At 40.9% G+C, this 19,292-nt stretch overlaps 1 protein-coding gene across 6 annotated transcripts in view; it reads right to left on the reverse strand.

Moving 5' to 3' along the window:
- Positions 1-19,292, reverse strand: part of LOC103181087 (janus kinase and microtubule-interacting protein 1) — a 166,047-nt gene that overhangs the window by 73,285 nt on the left and 73,470 nt on the right. For all 6 annotated transcript variants that reach the window (XM_042338795.1, XM_042338803.1, XM_042338807.1 and 3 more), the window contains 2 exons: positions 17,430-17,685; positions 2,205-2,702 (listed from right to left, as the gene is read on the reverse strand). In XM_042338795.1, the coding sequence (XP_042194729.1) occupies positions 2,205-2,702; positions 17,430-17,558 (627 nt within the window). In that variant the 5' untranslated portion in view covers positions 17,559-17,685. The remainder of the gene's footprint in view (positions 1-2,204; positions 2,703-17,429; positions 17,686-19,292) is intronic.

A 19,292-nucleotide genomic window follows, 5' to 3' on the forward strand; every position in this document is an offset into this window, starting at 1 on the left:
CCCAATGCTGTAGTTATAAATTCTCCCAGTTAATCAAAACCTTCTTTGTAGTTAATGCAGTCACAAAAAATGGAGCGAGAAATATATTCTGGAAACCGGCAGGGCAGGGATGAGGGAGCTGCCTGTCAAAACAATTTGAACCAGATTTAAATGTGGTGTGGTTTAAATCTGAACCAGAATAGTTTGCTCTTATATTCTCCTTCTGAAAATGAAGTTCTCTCGGTCTCCACTCTGTCCAAAAGCAAATATCAGTCACTTTTACACAAATCCCACATAGAGCAGAAGTCGAACAGAAATGAAGAGGGGAAGTAATTTCGATGCAAATGTTGTCACTCCCTGATGTGAGGTGAGAGATTGCCCTCATTCGCGGCTCCCCAGTGAGGTACCATATCTTGGTAATTAGCTGATTAGATTGGAGTAAGAAAGGGTTTATTTTAACTGAAGCACGAGCGTGTGACCTTGAAATGATTTTACATTTGTTTAAAATTACAGATATTCCACGTACCAAGCGGATCAGATATTTCAGATTGGGCAGTTTTGAAACATGAAACGTTAAAATGTTTGACACGACAGCTGTGTCAACATCAGTCAACATCTGGACTGAAAAAAATGTTTTGGCTGGATGTTGATCAGGGCGATCCTTCTTCTTTAATCCATTATTAATAATAATTATTCTTGCATTTGATATAGCACCTATAACATCAAAATGTCTCAAAGTGATTTACAGGTATTGCTGGCAAGTAAAGTGACTGTGTATTTGTAGGCAAACACAGTAGGCATAGTGAATGACCAATTTATCGGGTCATTAGTATCTGAATAGTACTGTGTGTAAAGAGGAATTTCCTGAAAGAGTTTGCTCACCCTTTATTAAATGTACTAGAAACAAAAGTAAACCAGACTTAGACTCCACTGGCTTCCCATCACATAGAGGATACAGTTCAAGATCCTGGTCCTCACCTTCAAAGTCCTCCGTGGTCTTGCTCCCCTCTACCTCTGCGACCTACTAACCCTCTAACATCCTGCCTGTTCCTTCCACTCAGCGGGCTCCAGCCTGCTTCACGTTCCCCCCTTCGCTCGCCCCACTATTGGCGGTCGGGCCTTGTGCCACTCTGCCCCCACCCTCTGGAACTCCATCCCGCAGTCCCTCCACCTCGCCCCCTCCCTTACCTCCTTCAAGACCCATCTCAAGACCCTCCTCTTTGACCGTGGTTTCGATCTCCCTGCTTCCCCCCCTACCCTCCACCCTTCCCGGTCCCAACCCCCAACTCGGTTCCGAAACTCTGACTGCCCAGCGCCTTGTGGGACGTCCTCCCAACGTGAAAGGCGCTCTACAAATATAATTTTGTTGTTGTTGTTGTAGTAGAGTGACTGGGAATTCTTTAATAGAAGAAAGCAGTGAAAACTATACGTAACTAATTTCATTTCTAAATTCCTATTTAAACAGGATTGACAAGAACATCCACTACTGGACCTGCTGGACTACCGAATGCTGTGGAGCAGTGTGCAGAATTTTAAAAGAACGCAACAATAAAACCAATACTGTGTCTTGTTTCACTTCTGTATAATTTGGATCTTTCGCACAATTCTGTTTACTGCTTAGTAGAGAGATTTAGGACATTCTCCCGATGTGAAAGGCTTTATATAAAAGTGAACTGTATTATGAATAATATAGTCAATGTATGAATTGATTTATCTATTCCAATAAGACATAATAATATTTAAATATATCAGAGATATTATTTGACCAGAACATCATTCTCTTTAAATTTTGGTAATGACTACATAGTGCTCTTCTCTTTTAATTCATTATTTGTGTTTTTAATCTCTTGGGGACAAGGGGTTGTAGTCTATCGCTTTGGGTCCTGAAGTTATGTTAATTTCCCTACTGCTGTATATATAATGTGTATAAAGAGTAACTGTATTCCCTGGATAGCAGGGATTCAACGTCAAGATTGGTCATCTTGCCAATCACAACTGATGACCCAATGGAACTTTGGGCAATACTGATTCCCCAGAAGACAGACAGTGAGATGGGTTATAAAATATGACCCTGTCATTTTGTAATGTGCTAAAAGTCATTGGCTTCTCAAGAAACATCATGTTAATAATCATTTAAGTCTGATTAGAAATTCCAGCTCCAGCAGTCACTGAACAGCAATGTGAATTTTGATGCAGTGTCAGAGCTGAGATTTATTTTTACTCACCAGCCTGCGAATATCTCTCTCACACTCTCTCTTTATTCTGCTAATCTCGTCTTGATGGGACTGATACGCACTCCTCAGGTCAGCGGCTTTCTTCTTGTCGGCCTGGACAATGTTGCTCAGGGACTCCTCGAACTGCTTCTTCACAGATTTCAGTTCCATTATTTCCTGCTGCATCTTGGTGCGTTCAACGTCAAACCCTCTCCGAGCCTCTTCCCTGGCTTCGTTGAGTAAGGCTGTCTTGATTTTATCAGCCGCTCCGTCCCTCAGTACGTTTACCGTGGACTGGAGCCGCTGGATCTCGCAGTCCTTGATTTTCATGGCTCGGGCCAGTTCTTGTTCATGTTGTTTCAGCAAGTTCTCACGCACGGCTTGCAGCTCTTTCATTTTTTCCTCGTGGAGTTTGGCTTTAAGCTCTGTGATGAGCACCGTATGCTTGTGCTGCTCCAGCTCCCGCACTTGCTTGACTTCCTGTACCTTTTCCCGTTCCAGCTTATTCACCTGCAGAAGGCAAGATAACCAGGCAGGTTATTATTGTATTGCTCCCTCATTCCTGCTAATATTCCAAGTATTATCCTTCGTATTAGCCATAAAATATACAGTCAATCCACTTTACAAAATATTCTTGAGATCCCTCAATGACATGATAAGAAGCTATAGCAAATACAAGGATAATTATTTTAACACTTGGAGGATAACTGGAGTAAAAGGCCGCATTATAAAAGGGAGTGGGTGAATCCCTGAAGGGCCTTTGTGTCCAAACAAAGACCAGGCCAAAACATTTTAAGGCTTAGTTCATATTGTTCTAGGGATAAAGGTTAAATTTTAATTGATTGTTCAAATGATGCTGCATTCTTTGAAATTGTTAACCTCCATCACTTTCACAGAATGTGGCAACATCTATACAGTCAAGTGAAAAGCAGAATTTATCCCTAGAAAAGCTATGTACCCACCGTTAAAATGTTGAGCCAACTCCACTGGTTTGTAGCTCTCACATCCTGGTTCAGACACTAAAATGGCATCATACATTGACCTGGCTTCTGTTACTCTCTAGATTTTCATCTTTTTTTAAAAACTTGCTATGAAACCAGCTGGGTTTTTTTTTGCCAATAAAGCAGCTTTTACCGCAAGGATCTCCGGCTCTGTATCTTTCGCAAAATGCACTTTGTAACTGTTATTGTGGCAGCAACTTTACACAAGTGATATAGACAGAGCATACATCCATACTTTCTGATCTACAGCAATCAAAAAGGGTTAAATTCTGACACACAATGTGCTCAAATGGAGCTTCAATTAATTGAACCCAACTGATCATTTCAATGATGGAGATTGCTAGTGATCTGTTTACACTGTGCTTCTGAGTGCGGCCTGTTGAAAATTCAACTTTCACTTTTTTGACGCAAAACATCAAACAATAATAATCCTTGCATTTAATTTCAAGTCAGGAGGAAGTCTCAAAATGCTTCAGAAAATTTTACTGTAATGTTTAGTGACTGTGTATTTGTCGGCAAATGTGCTTCAGTTCAGTACTGGGCTGAGAATACGTAGTCTCACTCTTCACATTTGAACAATACCCAATTTGGCAAGGTAACAGATTGGGACCAGCACCTGTGCACACTACCCCACCCCTATCCCCACTTCCACCCCCCACAGTGGATGAGGAGTGGGGGGAGTGTCAAAATGCCTTCAGGATTGGAGTGTGCGGGGAGAGAGAAAAAAATCCAATTTTCAATACAAAATGAAACCATCAAATATGACAAGAATGATTAGAGACCACAGACAGATGTGAGTTAGGAGTCAGTCAGGATTATCTGGAATTGGGGTCAGAATTAGCTGAAAACCCCTGAGGTACACTAACAACAATAGTGCTACTGTCTTAATGCCAGAAGTTTTCATGGGGGTAAGTGGTGAGGGGAGGCAGTGGGTGGGGGGGGGGGGGGAGGAGCAGATCCTCATTAGCAGTTACCTCAAGCCTGCGTATTATGGTAAACTCTAATAAAATGCATCATACCTGAGAGAAGAGTGTTCGACAACAACAACTGCTTGCATTTATATAGCACCCCCCACGCAGCGTAGCATTCAAGAGCGCTTGACAGTGGTGGAGCACGTTACCGAGCCAGGCGGAGGTGACCATAGGTTGAAGAGGAAGATCTTCAAGTGAGACTTGAAGATGGGGAAGGAAAGCGCAAGGTGGAGGGATAGAGGAAGAGTGTCCCAGAGTTTTAGGGCATAGTGGCTGAAAGAAAGCGCAGCCATCGATGGTGGAACGGAGAGCACGAGGGACACTCACTCAATCAGCTAACTCAGCACAGACAAGGATTTGAAACTAGTGAGTGGTGTATGGTCCAGTGCTGACCAGAAGGTGCTTCCACCTCTTAAACCCTCAAGGAAGCTCACAATGTGCAAACTTAACTCTGTCTTTTGAAACTCCATCCACAATCCTTTCGCCTTGCCCCCTCCCTTTCTTCCTCTACAGCCCTCCTCTTCGACTGTGCCTTCGGTCAACCTCCTACCCCCACCGTCCTGCCCTCCACCTCTTCTGCTCCCAAACCCCAGCTCGGGTGCAAATCGTTGACTGTCCAGCGCCTTGGGAGGCCCTCCCGTTGTCAAAGGCGCTATAAACACATAATATGTTGTTGTTGCTGCGACCTGAACTCAGGCGCTGGGCTTGAAGGAATTCTTTTGTCAGTCAAGAATTCACATTCCACATTTAATCAATCATATGCTATACCCTGGATTTTAACAACATTGTCATGCAGCCACTAAAATATATTCCAAGGTATGAGCAAACTTCTAGCCTTCCTTCATGTCCTTGCACCTCCTTACCTATCAGATCTGCTTATCCCCCACTTCACCACCCGCTGCCTCCACTCTGCTGGCTCCAGCCTCCTGTTTGTCCCTCATCCCCTCCACTCCACCATTGGATACTACATCCTTTTTCAATCCACGACTGTTTGTGGGACATTGCTGTGCGCAATTGGCTGCCGCGTTCGCCCACAAATATACAGTCAATTCACTTTACAGTGTGTTCTGTGAAGCGCTTTGGGACGTCCTCCCGACGTGAAAAGCGCTATATCAAATGCAAGGATTATTATTATTATTATTGAAGAAAATGACATTCTCCCTGCACAGGGTCTAGGAACAAGCCCTGTCTATCATAAGCAGCACAACCACTGCAAGAAGCAAGATATTTATCTGGAACCAGCGAACACGAAAACTAGCCTGCAATCGGTTTTGAAGGGATTCTTTGTAGGGCTGCTACAGACAGCTCAATTCAACATTCGCTATTGAAAGCTAGTGTTCCACAGTAACCAACATGATTTAAAAACATTTAGGCTCAAAGTACTCGTTGTGTTTGGCAAGGTGCCAAAAAGTCTTGCATTCTGTGTAATTTATGCAAAGCTTGTACTGTAGTTTGTTCACAAAATTCACAGTCACTCCACTTTATATACTAATCCAGTGAAGCACTTTGAGACCTGCCAATGGCAAAGGTTCTATATTATTTGTAAGGATTATTATTACATTTGTTAGAAGACTTCTTGCCAAGAATATTGGCAAGGATCATTTGACAAGGATCACTTAAAATTGCATAAAACCCCTCAATTATTCAGTGAGGTTCTCCAATGGCTATTTTGGTTCAATGCTCTCTTATGCTCAGGATAATGCTTCTCAACTTCAAGAAGAATAACAGTGTCCTCAAGTTCCCTTGTTATTTTTTTCTCCCCAAATAGAAACCTTTCAAATCATTTTTCTGTAATAATGTTATGATTCGATGCCCAGTCCAGAGCATTGTTTGCAAAGGGTTGGTCTCGGTGTCTGTGGAGAAACTTGGCATTGTCATGTCTTGTCAGATGCTGCCAGCTCAGTTGCCCATCCAGCACGGTGAATGCACTTTGGGTCGTCTTCTCAATGTAAAAGATGCTTTATATCTAAACTGTATTGCCAGAAATTGAGCATTTCTCACACCAGTTGCTTCAACTAAATCCATCCATATCAGTACTTAACACTTTGTTGGTACTTTTAAGCTATCACTAAGATAGGGAATTCCTCAAACTCGATTACATTTAAATGTAGTGTTTTTTGTGTAAATTCATTTTCAGCTGCATTACCTATTTTTATCTCCAGTAGAAGGTAAAAGTAGCTATTTTCTCAAATGGGTTCACCAACACAAATAGCTGGATGTGAAGAAACAATCACTCCTAAATAAATAATAATCCTTGCATTTGATACAACGCCTTATCACGTCATTAAGGCGTCTCAAAGCGGTCAAAGAATATATTGTTATTTTGTGGGTGAATGGTGATTGCATCACAACTTAAATCCTGGATATTTTCAGGCATGCATGTACATCATAATAATCCTTGCATTTGATACAGCGTCTTTCACGTCAGGAGAATGTCTCAAAGCGCTTCACAGGATTTTACAGTAAAGTGTACATTTCACAAGCGAAAGCCGATTTGCACACAGCAGTGTCCCATAAACATGAAGCGAATGACCAATTTTAGCTGGGGATTGTTGGCCAGGACCTTGGTAGAAACTCTCATCTCTACAGATGTAGAGACATGAAGACGTATTTGTATTTTTTAAGCAAGTTGAGCAACATTTCTGATCCGAGTATTTCTTGTCTTTACACCAGTTGGGTCCTTTTAAATGAAAATGGCCATAGTGCATCTTTGCCAGGTGCCAGAGATTTTAAGCTATTGGCATACATGTTCAGTTCAACAAGGTTTACACAAAGATGTGTCTTGTGGATAAAATTGACAGTTAAGGATTAATGGACTAGTGGGAGTCTTGCAGGCTGTAATTGTAATTGTAGGTCAACTTAAGCTACATATCTAATGGACTATCAGTTTTACAGTATTTCTTTAATGTGAGTGTCAGGGAATGGATCATTTTTTCCACTTTGTTTCACCTGTGTTGCAGGACAGTTTATTGCTAAAGTGAGTGAGCGGCCATTCCACAAATCAACTGGCAGCCAAACGTACAACTAATATGAAACCGTTCCTCCCTCAAAGCCATCTCTCTGTTCGTCAAATCATCCATGCAATTTTGCAAAAATGCTGCATTTGCCCGTCAGATAATCACCCACAAAATATACAGTCAATCCACTTTACAATGTTTTCTGTGAAGCACATTGAGACGTCTCAACAACATGATAAGACATTATATCAAATGCAAGGATTATTATTATTACTTATAATCAGCCTATAGGTAAATGAATGAAACAGAAAGTTCTAACTGTGGTGGATCGCTGGGTCGACACTCCAGGCTGTGCCCAAAAAGGGAGAAGAGTTTCAGGCTCTGATATAGACTCTGTGGCCTCACACTTCACAGTTACTGTTGGAAAGTGGAAATAAGAGAGAAAACTTTCCGCTCCTTTGCTGGCAGCCTTTTCCCCAAGCTCCAGTTCAGGAGGGAAGTTAAACCTGGCACGAGCTGACTTTTACCAACAGGACCAAGTGGAGAATTGTAATACCGTTATCCTGGCTACCAATGAAGTGATTGTAAAATCATACCCTATGTAATCACTAACATTAATTATAAATGGCGAAGCTATGGAATGGATCATTTTTTCCACTTTGCTGCGCCAGTGTTAGAGCAAGGACTTGCAGGACAGTTTTAGGCCAGGGGCAGAGAAAAGCTCCCACTATACTCCTATGAAAAAGTCCCTCAAACCTTTTTTTTCTGGCCTGACACATGCAAAAACCCATCTCAGTGGTTAAAAGTATCCAAACAGTTTCAAGCATCCCACCTACACATAGAAATCCCAGAGATGTTTATTGGAATGGAATGTGCACTCTCTCCTTGGAGGGATGCATCTTGCTTACCTAATTCCAGAGAATATTTGGGGCAGTTGGCAGAAGCCAGGGTTTAGGGACCCAAGAGTGTGCGTTGGCATACTGCTGAAGTCTATCCTACTAAACTGCATAGCTTGCCGTGGAACGCACTGCCTGGCAAGCTTTCCCACTACTCGTCCTTAAACCTAAACTGCAGAACGGCCACTTGACCAACATACCAGCAGGTAAAGCGTTTCTTTCTACCCCCACCCCCAGTAGTAAGAAAAAATAATCAATCAATTTCAGGGATGGAGGAAAGGAGGTGAGAAATTGAAATCAGGGCCCTTTGTTAGCAACTTCATGGGATATACTGTAAAGTATCGGACTGGGTATTTTGTGTCTGTCTTGAAATTACTCTTTGCAATTCTAAATGTATGTCATCTTGATCTACTATCTTGGAGCACATAAAAATAATGTTTTAAAATTGTGAATCGTTAAGACAGACATGCTAGATGCTTAATCTCGCTCATCTCACAATGTATAACCTTGTTCTAGATTTGTACCTTAGCTCTTTGGAGATGATTTAACCAAGATACTGGTCTAGTCACGTTCATTATCATGACATTCTGCTCTTGTTGCTGTTACTGCCGGTAAACCCCAAGGGGATTATTCCCTTTAAAAGGAATTTCTCAATTCATTTCAAGTCTATAGGGATATCTGAAGTTCTTAGTTTGGCTTCCTCAGAGCAAACTACCCCAGGCTAGAGATACCTCAGCTTCTGATACATCAGCTACTGATTGCTTCAGGAATTTGACTGTCTGTATGTTATCCGCATCTGCAAATCAGATGTGGGAAAATAACAAGCACTATTGCTGGGTGTCTACCCATTGCTTGAAAAAGCCAGCGGCAGGATGGGCAATTTTTAAATCTAACTCCTGGTGCCATATTTATTAAGCAATCTAAAAGCAAGTGTCCAATTGCAGCAACGATACTGAATAAACCTCTCCTCTAATGAAACCGAGCTACTGAATTACAAACCTCGCTAAAATAACAGACTGCAACAAAAGAACAGCAAATAAGTTTACGGGCCAACATGTCTGTGGAGAGACATTTTCAGTTCACTTTAAAAAAAACACTATCACAACAATAGCTTTCTGCCAGTGTCCAGGTCACCAAAGTTAGAAAGTTATGATGTAAATGTGACAAAGTATTTTGTGGAAAATGGTCTGAAGAAAATCAATGGTTTCTGTGAGATACTAAGTATTAAATGAGAAATATCTTGTAATTTCTCCCACTCTGCCACCGATGACCATCTATTCTTTTGTACATAGAAGGTGAACAAATAGCACAAATAAAAAAAAAGTATTGTCTGGATAAGATGATGGTTTTATTTTTCTGGCTCAAGTCACCAATCTTGGTGCAAAGCAGCGAAAATAGAATCAGAAATGGCATTTCAGTTTTCTGAATTGGCTTTAACTTCTGCACACACACACAAATACAGCATCGGTCATTTATTCAAAGACTATTTTCCCTTCAGAAAACTGGCATAAAAATATATTTGAACCAATAATGAATGGAGATTCACTGTATTTTGACAGACTTCACAGCCTGCCTGGCACAGTGGATGTTCATTATGGAAATGCCAAACGTCAAGATAGTTTACAATAAGATTTGAGGAAAGGTAGAAGAGAGAGAATTGCTAAATTGCTGTTGTGTAAATAGCCTCTGTACCACATATTTCGGGCTTGAATCTGACTGTGCAGCTTTCAAAATGTTGAATATTTCACACCAGTTTACTTTTTTCCATTGAGAAATAACAAAGTTATCAGCAAACATCACAGTGATACAAACCAATTACTCAGACAGCTTGACAGAGCATTACTTTGAATTCTCTGCAGAAGTGCTGTCACAGCATTAATGCTGAACTTCAGGAGTACACCAGAGGTCACAGTCACCTGAACTGAAGGACAATATTGAATTGCACTAACCCGTCATCCCTCCACAATGTTAACTTATATGAGAAAAATGGCAATGTATGGAGTTTATTGTTATGGCAAATACAACTACAGTCAAACCTGTCTTCAACAATCTCTTAGAAGACTTGGCCAAAGTGGCCTTTATATAAGGGGGGAACTCTGAATCAGGGTTCATTGACATGTTTACACACATTGTCCGGGCTGTTCCAGGGTGTTTGTTAACGGAGTTGGTGGCTGAATGGGGGTTGTTTCCTTGAACAGGTTTGACTGTATAGGTTTGGCTCTGACCTCCTTAATCTCTCTTCACACTTACCAAACCAATGCACAACCTGGGCGTCAGGTTTGACCCACAGTTTCCTTCCTTCGCCACATCCGGTCCATGACAGGACTGCTTTCCTCCACCTTCGCCACATTGCCCATCTCCAACCATAGCTTACCCCAGATGCAGCCAAACACTTGTCCATTAATTCATCACCTACCTACTCAGCTTTTCAAATGCCCTCTTTGCCGGTTTCCCCAGCTCCGCCATGCACAGGATCCAGCTGAGCCCAAACTCTGCCGTCCGCAAACTCACCCGCACTAAACTCCCATCACATTAGTTCTGGCCAGGTTCCCCTGGCCCCCTGTCGCCGAACTGTTGTTGTAGTAGTAGGCACAGTTTGTAAATGATTAAAGGATATAGAACACAATAGCACCGTACAAATTTACTTTCCCCAAAAACATGATCCTTAGCTAAATTCTCAAACTGCATTCCAGCTAGAATTTAGAAGATGAAAACTTTGTCTGATCAATGGTGACTTCCCTTTGAAGAGTAGTTGAAAAGCAGATATTAAAATAAAATGCTGTACTGCATCTTATCCTGATATAATCCTCAAATAAGTGATTAAGTGAATGAAGCAGAAATTCACACCTTCATGATAATGAATCCACACAATGATCCAACCAGCCTTTGATCTCTTTTCATTAAAAAGTGCATGAATACACTTTGTTTTAACTTCACAAGATCACAGGAGAGGCAAAGAAGACCTTTCAACTCATTTGATCTCATCCTTCCAAGAATATCCACCCTATCCGCCACCTTCCCATTACTGTATTATGAATTTGGTTGTTCACTTCATTGGCTGTCTGTGGGACACTGTTGTGCCCAAAATTGGCAACATTTAATTCTTGCATTTGATATAGCACTTTTCATGTCTTCTAGATGTCTCAAAGTGCTTCACAGAATATACTGTAAAGTGAATTGACTGTATATTTGTGGGCAAAATGCAGCAGCCAGTTGTGCACAGCAGTGTTCCACAAACAGTCATGGATTGAAGTGACCCTTTTTTAAAAAAAATTCTTGAGGGATTATTATCAGGCATGCGGAGTAAGGAAACCTGAGCAAGGTTTCGCCCTGCCGGGAATCAAACCCAGGTCTCTTGCTTGCGAGGCAAGTGCTCTAACCAATGAGCCACAGGACGACATTTGCCTACAACATACAAAAAAGTAATTTCACCTTACAATATATCATGTGTAGTGCTTTGAGATATCCTCCCCGCATGAATGTTGTTAATATCAAATCCAAGTACTGTATTAGTATTATGAAGGTTTCTTAAATTAGTTAAAAATCCTGGTTTAAACTATGATTCCTAAAAGCCTGTTTCACCCGCTTTACAAAGAAATACCTCCTGGTGTCTGTCCTAAACTTAGCCTTCACAACCATGAACCTGTACCCTCTTAATCTTTACTGCTGTCTGCAGATGTCATTTTGTATGAAAAGTATTTGCAAATAAATAAGCACACTACTCCAAAACACTTGACATAGCATTATGCCACAAGCTGGTCAACTTCATTGTAATTGGTATCGCACCTTAACATGTCAGAAAGGTGACTCAAAGCGCTTCAAAGGCTTTTACTGTATAGTAGAGTGTCTGTATATTTGTGGGTGAACTAATGCTAGTAAATTGATTTGTCTCAGAACCCCAGTTTGCACACTGTCCATGCTTTGCAAGCATTGAGTAACATTAAGTGGTGAGTGAGCAAATAGTAGTAATAATCCTTGCATTTGATAAAATCCCTTCACTTGAAATTATAGCACCACATCATGTCAAAGCATATTGAAGAGCTTCAAAGGTAATTACTCTCAAGTGTAGTGATTGCTTATGTAACAAAACATTGCAGTCAAAAGAGTATGCCAGAATAGGCACAAGAGACAATGACAGCATGGTATAGAGGTGATATATGTGAGCTGATTCCCTAAACGTCACACATCAATGAACCTCAGCTCAGAATGATAAAACTGAAACGTACTTTTAGCACACATCAGATACAATTAGCCTACAACATCCACGTATCAGGATTTGGGCATCTTCCACAGATACAGTGTGTGACTCATCAGACTGGCCTTGAAGTGACTCACTATTGTAGTCAGTTTGGGCAGTATAATGGGAACGTTCTGACAGCTGCAATCTATTCCGTGCAACATTTCAGTGCAGTCTGCTCCCTTGTACATAATGAGGCCAGACCGATTTGGCAGAGAGATGCATGGTGCACTGGTAGGACAAAACAAAGCCTCTAAAGACCTATGAAAGAATCAAGGGCAGTCAATTTAAAATTGGCATTGAAACTGCATTGCAGTTCGACTCAAAATAAAGGAATAATGCTTTTCCTTTGTCTACCGTTTGTTTTGCCTCACAAAGGCCAGCAAAAAAAAATGTATTCTTCCAATCAAAATTTCATACCCAGGTCCAATACCTGGTCCAACTTTCAGTCCAATTGGAGTGTCGTAATGACAAAAAGTTGTGACTTGGATATGAAACACTGGCTGAAATACCACATCTTAAATAAATCTGCTTGCTTCACTGAACCTCTTATCTCTTTGACCTTGCTTCCTCCACTTTTGTAGGTGAATGTATGCAAAATCTGAAGATTCATATAGGATGGTTCTGGGATTGAGGTCTAAATGTTATGAGAAGCTGGCACAACAGTCTGGCACATTTTCACTGAAGACATTAAAATTGAACATGAACATGATTAGGGTCTTTTAAATGCTATTGGGCACTAATGGTGTAGATCTAAGCAAGGTTATTTGACTTGTACTGTGAGTGAAGATCTAGAGGACAAAGGTTTAAAATTAACAAGTCTCAGGTGAGACCAGAGATTGGAAGGAATTATTTTTCACTGCACAGTAATGGTTATGTGGAGCATACTTCTAACAAAAGCCATTGATTCTATATTGATTAACTTCTTCAAAGAAATAAATGGATAAGTGTCTAGTTGAGAACAGTGTTGAAGGTTAAAGGCATTGGTACAGACTGAGATGAGCAAATACTCCAAAAGACAAGGTGACAAGGCTGGGGAATGTGAGAAAGTTGTCCGATGAATAATAATTGTTGGTTTGATTGCCTTTGGGGATCAGGGAGTATGTGTATAGGAATTTCTCTCGGTAGTTATAGATTGGGTGGCTGGAATTCACAATAGAGTAGAATTTGTTTGATCTGTGAAAGGAAAAGTCTGAATTCTCTTTTAATATTTTATGTTCTTAAACTAAGGCTAAATGAGACGATTTTTGGCTGCTGACAGTCCCAGATCAATCTCTAACTTACAACTACTAAAATTATTAGGTCACTGCATAAATCACAGGGTTATATGCAGTTTCAGTGATTGTTGCGGTCAGCATCTGGTTAAGACTCTATCCTGTTATTGCTGGGATTTGCAACCTGAGTCCCACCTGAGTGAGGACGGCTTTTCGAGAATGGAAATAAATGGATAGTTCTTTCACGTAGCCAGCACAGAAGAGGGCCAAATGGCCTCATCTGATGAAAAATTCTACAAACAGACCAAATTTCAAGGAGAAACCATAGTTTTAAGNAAAAAAAGTCCCACTGGCTATGGCGAGGATTAGAAACTCAGCACCAAGAATACACATCCAGTTCACATAATTGACATGCTGTTCATACCACACCAATGTAAAAGCCTGCTTTCTGTGCTTAAGGTTAAAAGAACCTGACTTTTTGATGCTGCACTAAAGTACACACAAAATGTCTGCACACACACAATTCAGCACTGACGCTGCACATCAACAAATTACATTTGGATAGTGCGTTTCACGTCAGAAAGGCATCCCAAGGTGCTGGACAGTCACGGATTTGGACCCAAGCAAGGAGCTGGGATCGGGGGGCAGAGAGGGTAGGGGTAGGAGGGTAGCCGAATGCACCATCGAAGAGGAAGGTCTTGAGACGTGCCTTGAAGGAGTCAAGGGAGGGAGCAAGACAAAGGGACTGTGGGATGGAGTTCCAAAGGGTGGGGGTAGAGATGCTGAAGGCCCGAATGTCGATGGTGGGCCAGGCCGGGTGGGGGAAGTGGAGCAGGCTGGAGCTTGCTGAGCATCTCAGTTTAGTTTATTCATGTTTCACAATTTCTCAAACTTCACCGCGTTTAAAAAAACAACAAAATTACATTTGTAAAGCGCCTTTCATGGCAGGAGGACGTCCCAAGGTGCTGAAAGAAGAAGGAAACTTCATAACATACTTCAGAATCAAGAAATCTACTTTAAAAGGTAATATTGCTACTTACAAATTAATGCACCTTCAGCAATTGGCAAACTTTCAGATCGTGCACACTTTGAAGCAAATTGTATGTTTTATTGTAGCTAATATCTTGCTATTCCCATTAGTGCCCAGTTGTACAGCTTCAATCTACTCACACACATCCCCAGTGACATACTGTGCAATAACATTTCTGCTGATGAAGATTCAACTCAATCTTATAATTAAATTCTTATAATCTTACGATAAAGCATTCCCATTATTTTGAAAAGAAAGCCATTTTTATTCAATTTATAATATCTAATTTCTTCAGTGTAAGTGCTAATCTGGAGAGACAAGACTACATTTAGTTTATATTTAAAGAAAGAAAATGTACAAAAAAAGCTCAGCATAAACCAGCCTGACGATGAATGAAACCAACAATAGAAGATTGCCAAAGTGCTCACACGCTTACAAAATTACAGAATTAAAAAGCTATTAAAGAGTACGACAATTTATCTGCATCTCTTAAAGCATCTTTTCGCACATTATAATAAGCACAACTCTCCAGGACTACATTAAAAAATCCTTTTAAACCATCCACTTAATTATGCTAACGTTAAAGTGGAAAACTGTATAATTACATTCTGATGTATTAATGCAGCCCTCTGTCAAGTCAGTCACTCATTTGTGATGTAGGTAGCACTGTGCATACAGGAGGTCTATTAGGCCACAATGTGACCTTTCATGTCCCTTCTGACTTGAAACCTACAGTGGTATGTTAAGACCGTGGATATCAGCCTTGAAATACGGAATTAAAATGGAGAACTCTAATGCTGGTATAAAGTTCAGGGACTTTTGCTTTCATCTCCTCCTTGGGGTGAGGGCTGAGAGTGAAACGAATGATCTTAGTTCAGTGAGGTTTGGAGAGAGCTAAAAGAATTTTCCACGAAAGTAAAACTGGGCAGAGACAGCCTTTAACTCGGATCTAGCTGTGAAAGTCTCAGTGAACCTCTTTGTATGAAAGCATTCAAAGCATCAAACTTGATCGCCAAGTTAGTACAAAATCAACAATTTACATTTATGTTGTGCCTCATGCATAAAAGAACTAAACACAAAATGCAGTGCTGGACACAGAGCAGGGAGATCTAAAAATACTGACCAAATGAATGACCAAAGGTTGCTGAAGGCAATGAGAGAGGTAGCAGAGACAAATGACTACGTCTGTGGAAATAAGATACTGGGGCTAACATAATGCAGAACTAAACGTTTGCCAGTGTTAGCAAATAGTGTGTCAATTAACAAGGTGAATTGTCACCATTTCAAGTCTCAAATTATAAATGTGATGGCCACAGATAATCCATGAACTGGAATCCAAATTGGTTTTGTTATCCAATTCATGCTTCATCTTATTTTTAACCACTTTATGGTTTATCAAATAAGTTTTGCTAAATCTTATCAATTGAGTCATTGAAAGTGGAACGGTTTCCAGCAAAATTTTTGTGTAATCGGCGTCATCTTTGCACTCATGTTGTAAACTGGTCACAATGCAGACTGAGAACAGCAGTTTCTTCGATCTTCAGATACACTTCACGTCCTGAGGCTTTTTTGGCATCACGATGTGTCATTTATACATTGTTTCCCAGAACACTTTTCAGCCACCATATCAATCACCAGCTTGTACTTGGAGGAAATTGGATGCAAAAGTAAGGAAACCCACAAGTACATGAAGGGTAGCTTTGATTTGTGTTTGTAAATGCTTGGAGACTAGAAGCCTCTGACAGCTGAATTGGCCTTGTATCACTTCACCTGTCCTTTGGATGAGATGTTAAACCGAGGCCCTATTTTTGGCTGTTCAGGCAGATTCAGGCAGATGTTAAAAATTCCTCAGCACTTTTCAAAACGAGAAGAAAATGTTTCCCAGTGTTCTCGTCAACAATTCCACCTCCCCCAAAAAAACACACAGGCTGTTCATTTCAATCCCCCAGCTAAAATTGATCATTCACTTCATGGCTGTTTGTGGGCACATTGCTGTGCCAAAAAGCATAAAACAATGTACAAAAGCACAAGACCCCCCCCCCCAGACCTCTCATATCATCTGAACTCTGGCACCACCTTGGCCACCTTCATTCCCCAGACTCAGGGTAGATGGCTTCCAGGTGGATGGTGGCAGATTGCTAATGTACACACCATAGTCTCGGCGATGGTGGCAGCTTTCCTCCCCTCTAGATACACTGGCTATCCCACCATGCGAGAGTCAAGCTGCTGAGAGCCTGTACCTGTGCAAGAAGGAAGTAGCAGCGGCTGTGCTGGGTGGAAGGGCCCTGTTTGCACTAGTGTGTAAGTGCCTATAAGGCCAATGTGCAGTTGTACAAAAAGTAAGTCAATTGATTTCTGGGGAGCTGGCCATGGTGCAGTTATTTTCACAGTGAGTGCCCTTGGAAAATTCCTCCATTTCCAAAATAGCCATTCTGCCCTGCCTGGGAAACACTTTGAGATGTCTCCCTCATGTGAAAGACTACACTGGCCAGTCCACACAGGAACTTGGAAGTGTACCCTGCTTTGAGCAATAACTCATCTGCAGGAGACCCGCGTTATAAGTGAACACATACTCTAGTGAGGCATTTTATAGTGAGGTACAAGTTGCCCTGTAGCTTTTTCAAGTCAAGTTCAAGAAACACTACTACAAAATACTAAAACCAGTTAGTTAAAACACTATTAATTAAGAAATACTCTCAAATATCATGGCATCATCTCTACCTCTTTCAATATGTTAATATTAAGGTTAGCCTTATTTTGTACCCAGCCAGAGTACCTTAAAGTGCTTACTAAAATAAAGTCATCCTTTCCTTAAGTCTTTACAATGTGAAAAATGCTGTTATTAACATGATCAGTGTACAAAAGACCTCTGTGTTTTGTCCTTATTTACTGTTCACAAAATGTGCCTCCAATGGTGGTCATCATACCTACCTTGCCTTTCTCCTGCTGAAGCTCTATTTGAATGTCGGTCAATTTAGCCCTGAGCTCCTCGTTGGCAGCCTGTAACGCATCTATTAGTGCCTCGGGCTTTTCGCCCTTGCCCCGTCCTTTCTTGGACATTTTTGTAAGTCGTGTTTCTCTTTACCAGGTGAAACTGCAACCTATTCAGTTCTCGCTCTCTGCCTTCACCAAGAATTCCGAAACGTCTGTGGAATATCCTCCCATTATCAGCTCCATCCTTTGGATCCTGGAGTGAACACATTTCAAATAAATCAAAAGAAAGGGATCAGTTTTGTGATTCACTGCAAAACCATAATAGCCATCACTATGCAGATACCTACGACATTTTTGCCTATGGGAGAAATTTTTTTGGGCTCAATCCTCGACTGTTTGTGGGACATTTCTATTCACAATTGGCAGCCACATTTCGCCCACAAAATGCAGTATATATTTTGTGAAGCATGCAAAACATGCAACGGATGCTCTCTCCATAGCAGCAGTTAGTAAATACTTATTAGTAAATTACTAAAGTTAGTAAATTCAGGCATAGCATAATATGCTACTACTAATTACACCTGCCACAAATACTCTACACATTCATAGCAACAGCTTGCATTTATATAGAGCCGTTCAAGGTAAAGAAATAATTTAAAGAACAAGTATATCAAGATAAGAAAGCCAGTAGCAGATGTAAAAGGGAGGTTAGGAGGAAATTTTTCATGCAGAGGGTGGTGAAATACAGAACTCAGTGTCGGAAGTTGTGTTTGGAGCACAAATCATCATCATCAAAAATCATCATTGCATTTCTGTACATACATGAAAGGTGAAGGGAATAGAGGGGAATAGGAGGGCTGGAGTATAAACACTGGCAGAGATGAGTTGGACCAAATGGCCTGTTTGAACCCTGTATCATTCTATGCAATTCTACATTTATAACATGTGGCCACTTATTTAATGAAAAACTCCTCGATATAGACGGAAAGGGCCTGTGGATCACATATCGATCCAACATAACAAAAATTCTCATTTACTGTAGTGTTTCCAATGAATGAATGCCAAGACTTTTGCTCCATGTTGCATTGACAATGAGACCTGATTGCAATTTATAAAACTGCTCATTTAATGTTGTAATCCAGTCTAACTGCGCCCACGTAATCTTGGCTTTGTATTTACAATCTGTCAGTTGTTTTGTGTAATTTAACTAATTTTAAGGATTAGGCACGGAATTGAGCAAACTTTGCAAAAATCCTTCCTAATACCATCCAAATTCTTTCTAATGCTTTTACATGCCAATGGTGCCCTTCCCCCTCTAGAGCGGAAACATCTCTTGTGTATCACCACGTAAATCAAAATCAAAAGCAAGGGAACCTCACAATAACATGGATCCAATGTTTCAGTGGCTGGTTTCAGTGAACCGCATAACTGCTAACATCACTTTCTGTATGTTGTGCACATGTCCGTTATGCCCAGGAAGGGCAACAAACCTGATTTCATTTGCGAATGACAGTGGATAGTCCTGCCCAATAGTATGTGGCCAACCTCCTCCTGATCACACAGCCCAAACACGTTCTAGTATGTACTACTGTGTAAATCCTCTTCAAAGAAATGTAAACTCTGCATGTTTATGTAGCAAAAACTGTCGTCAGTACCCACCCGTTCCACACCCCCACCACACCCCCTCAGAAATGCACTAAATGAGACGAAAGGATAAGTGTCAGTGGTATTTAAAAGATGTTAATATCTTTTAAATGAGGACCTGGGCGTAAGTTTCCATACTCCACCCACCTCTGTTTACCTAGCAGTAAGTAAGTACAGGTTTATTAGTCAATTGGTAGATCACTTTCCAGGGGTAAT

The sequence above is a fragment of the Callorhinchus milii genome, unplaced genomic scaffold (assembly GCF_018977255.1).
Source record: "Callorhinchus milii isolate IMCB2004 unplaced genomic scaffold, IMCB_Cmil_1.0 Scaffold1, whole genome shotgun sequence".
Classification (NCBI taxonomy): domain Eukaryota; kingdom Metazoa; phylum Chordata; class Chondrichthyes; order Chimaeriformes; family Callorhinchidae; genus Callorhinchus; species Callorhinchus milii.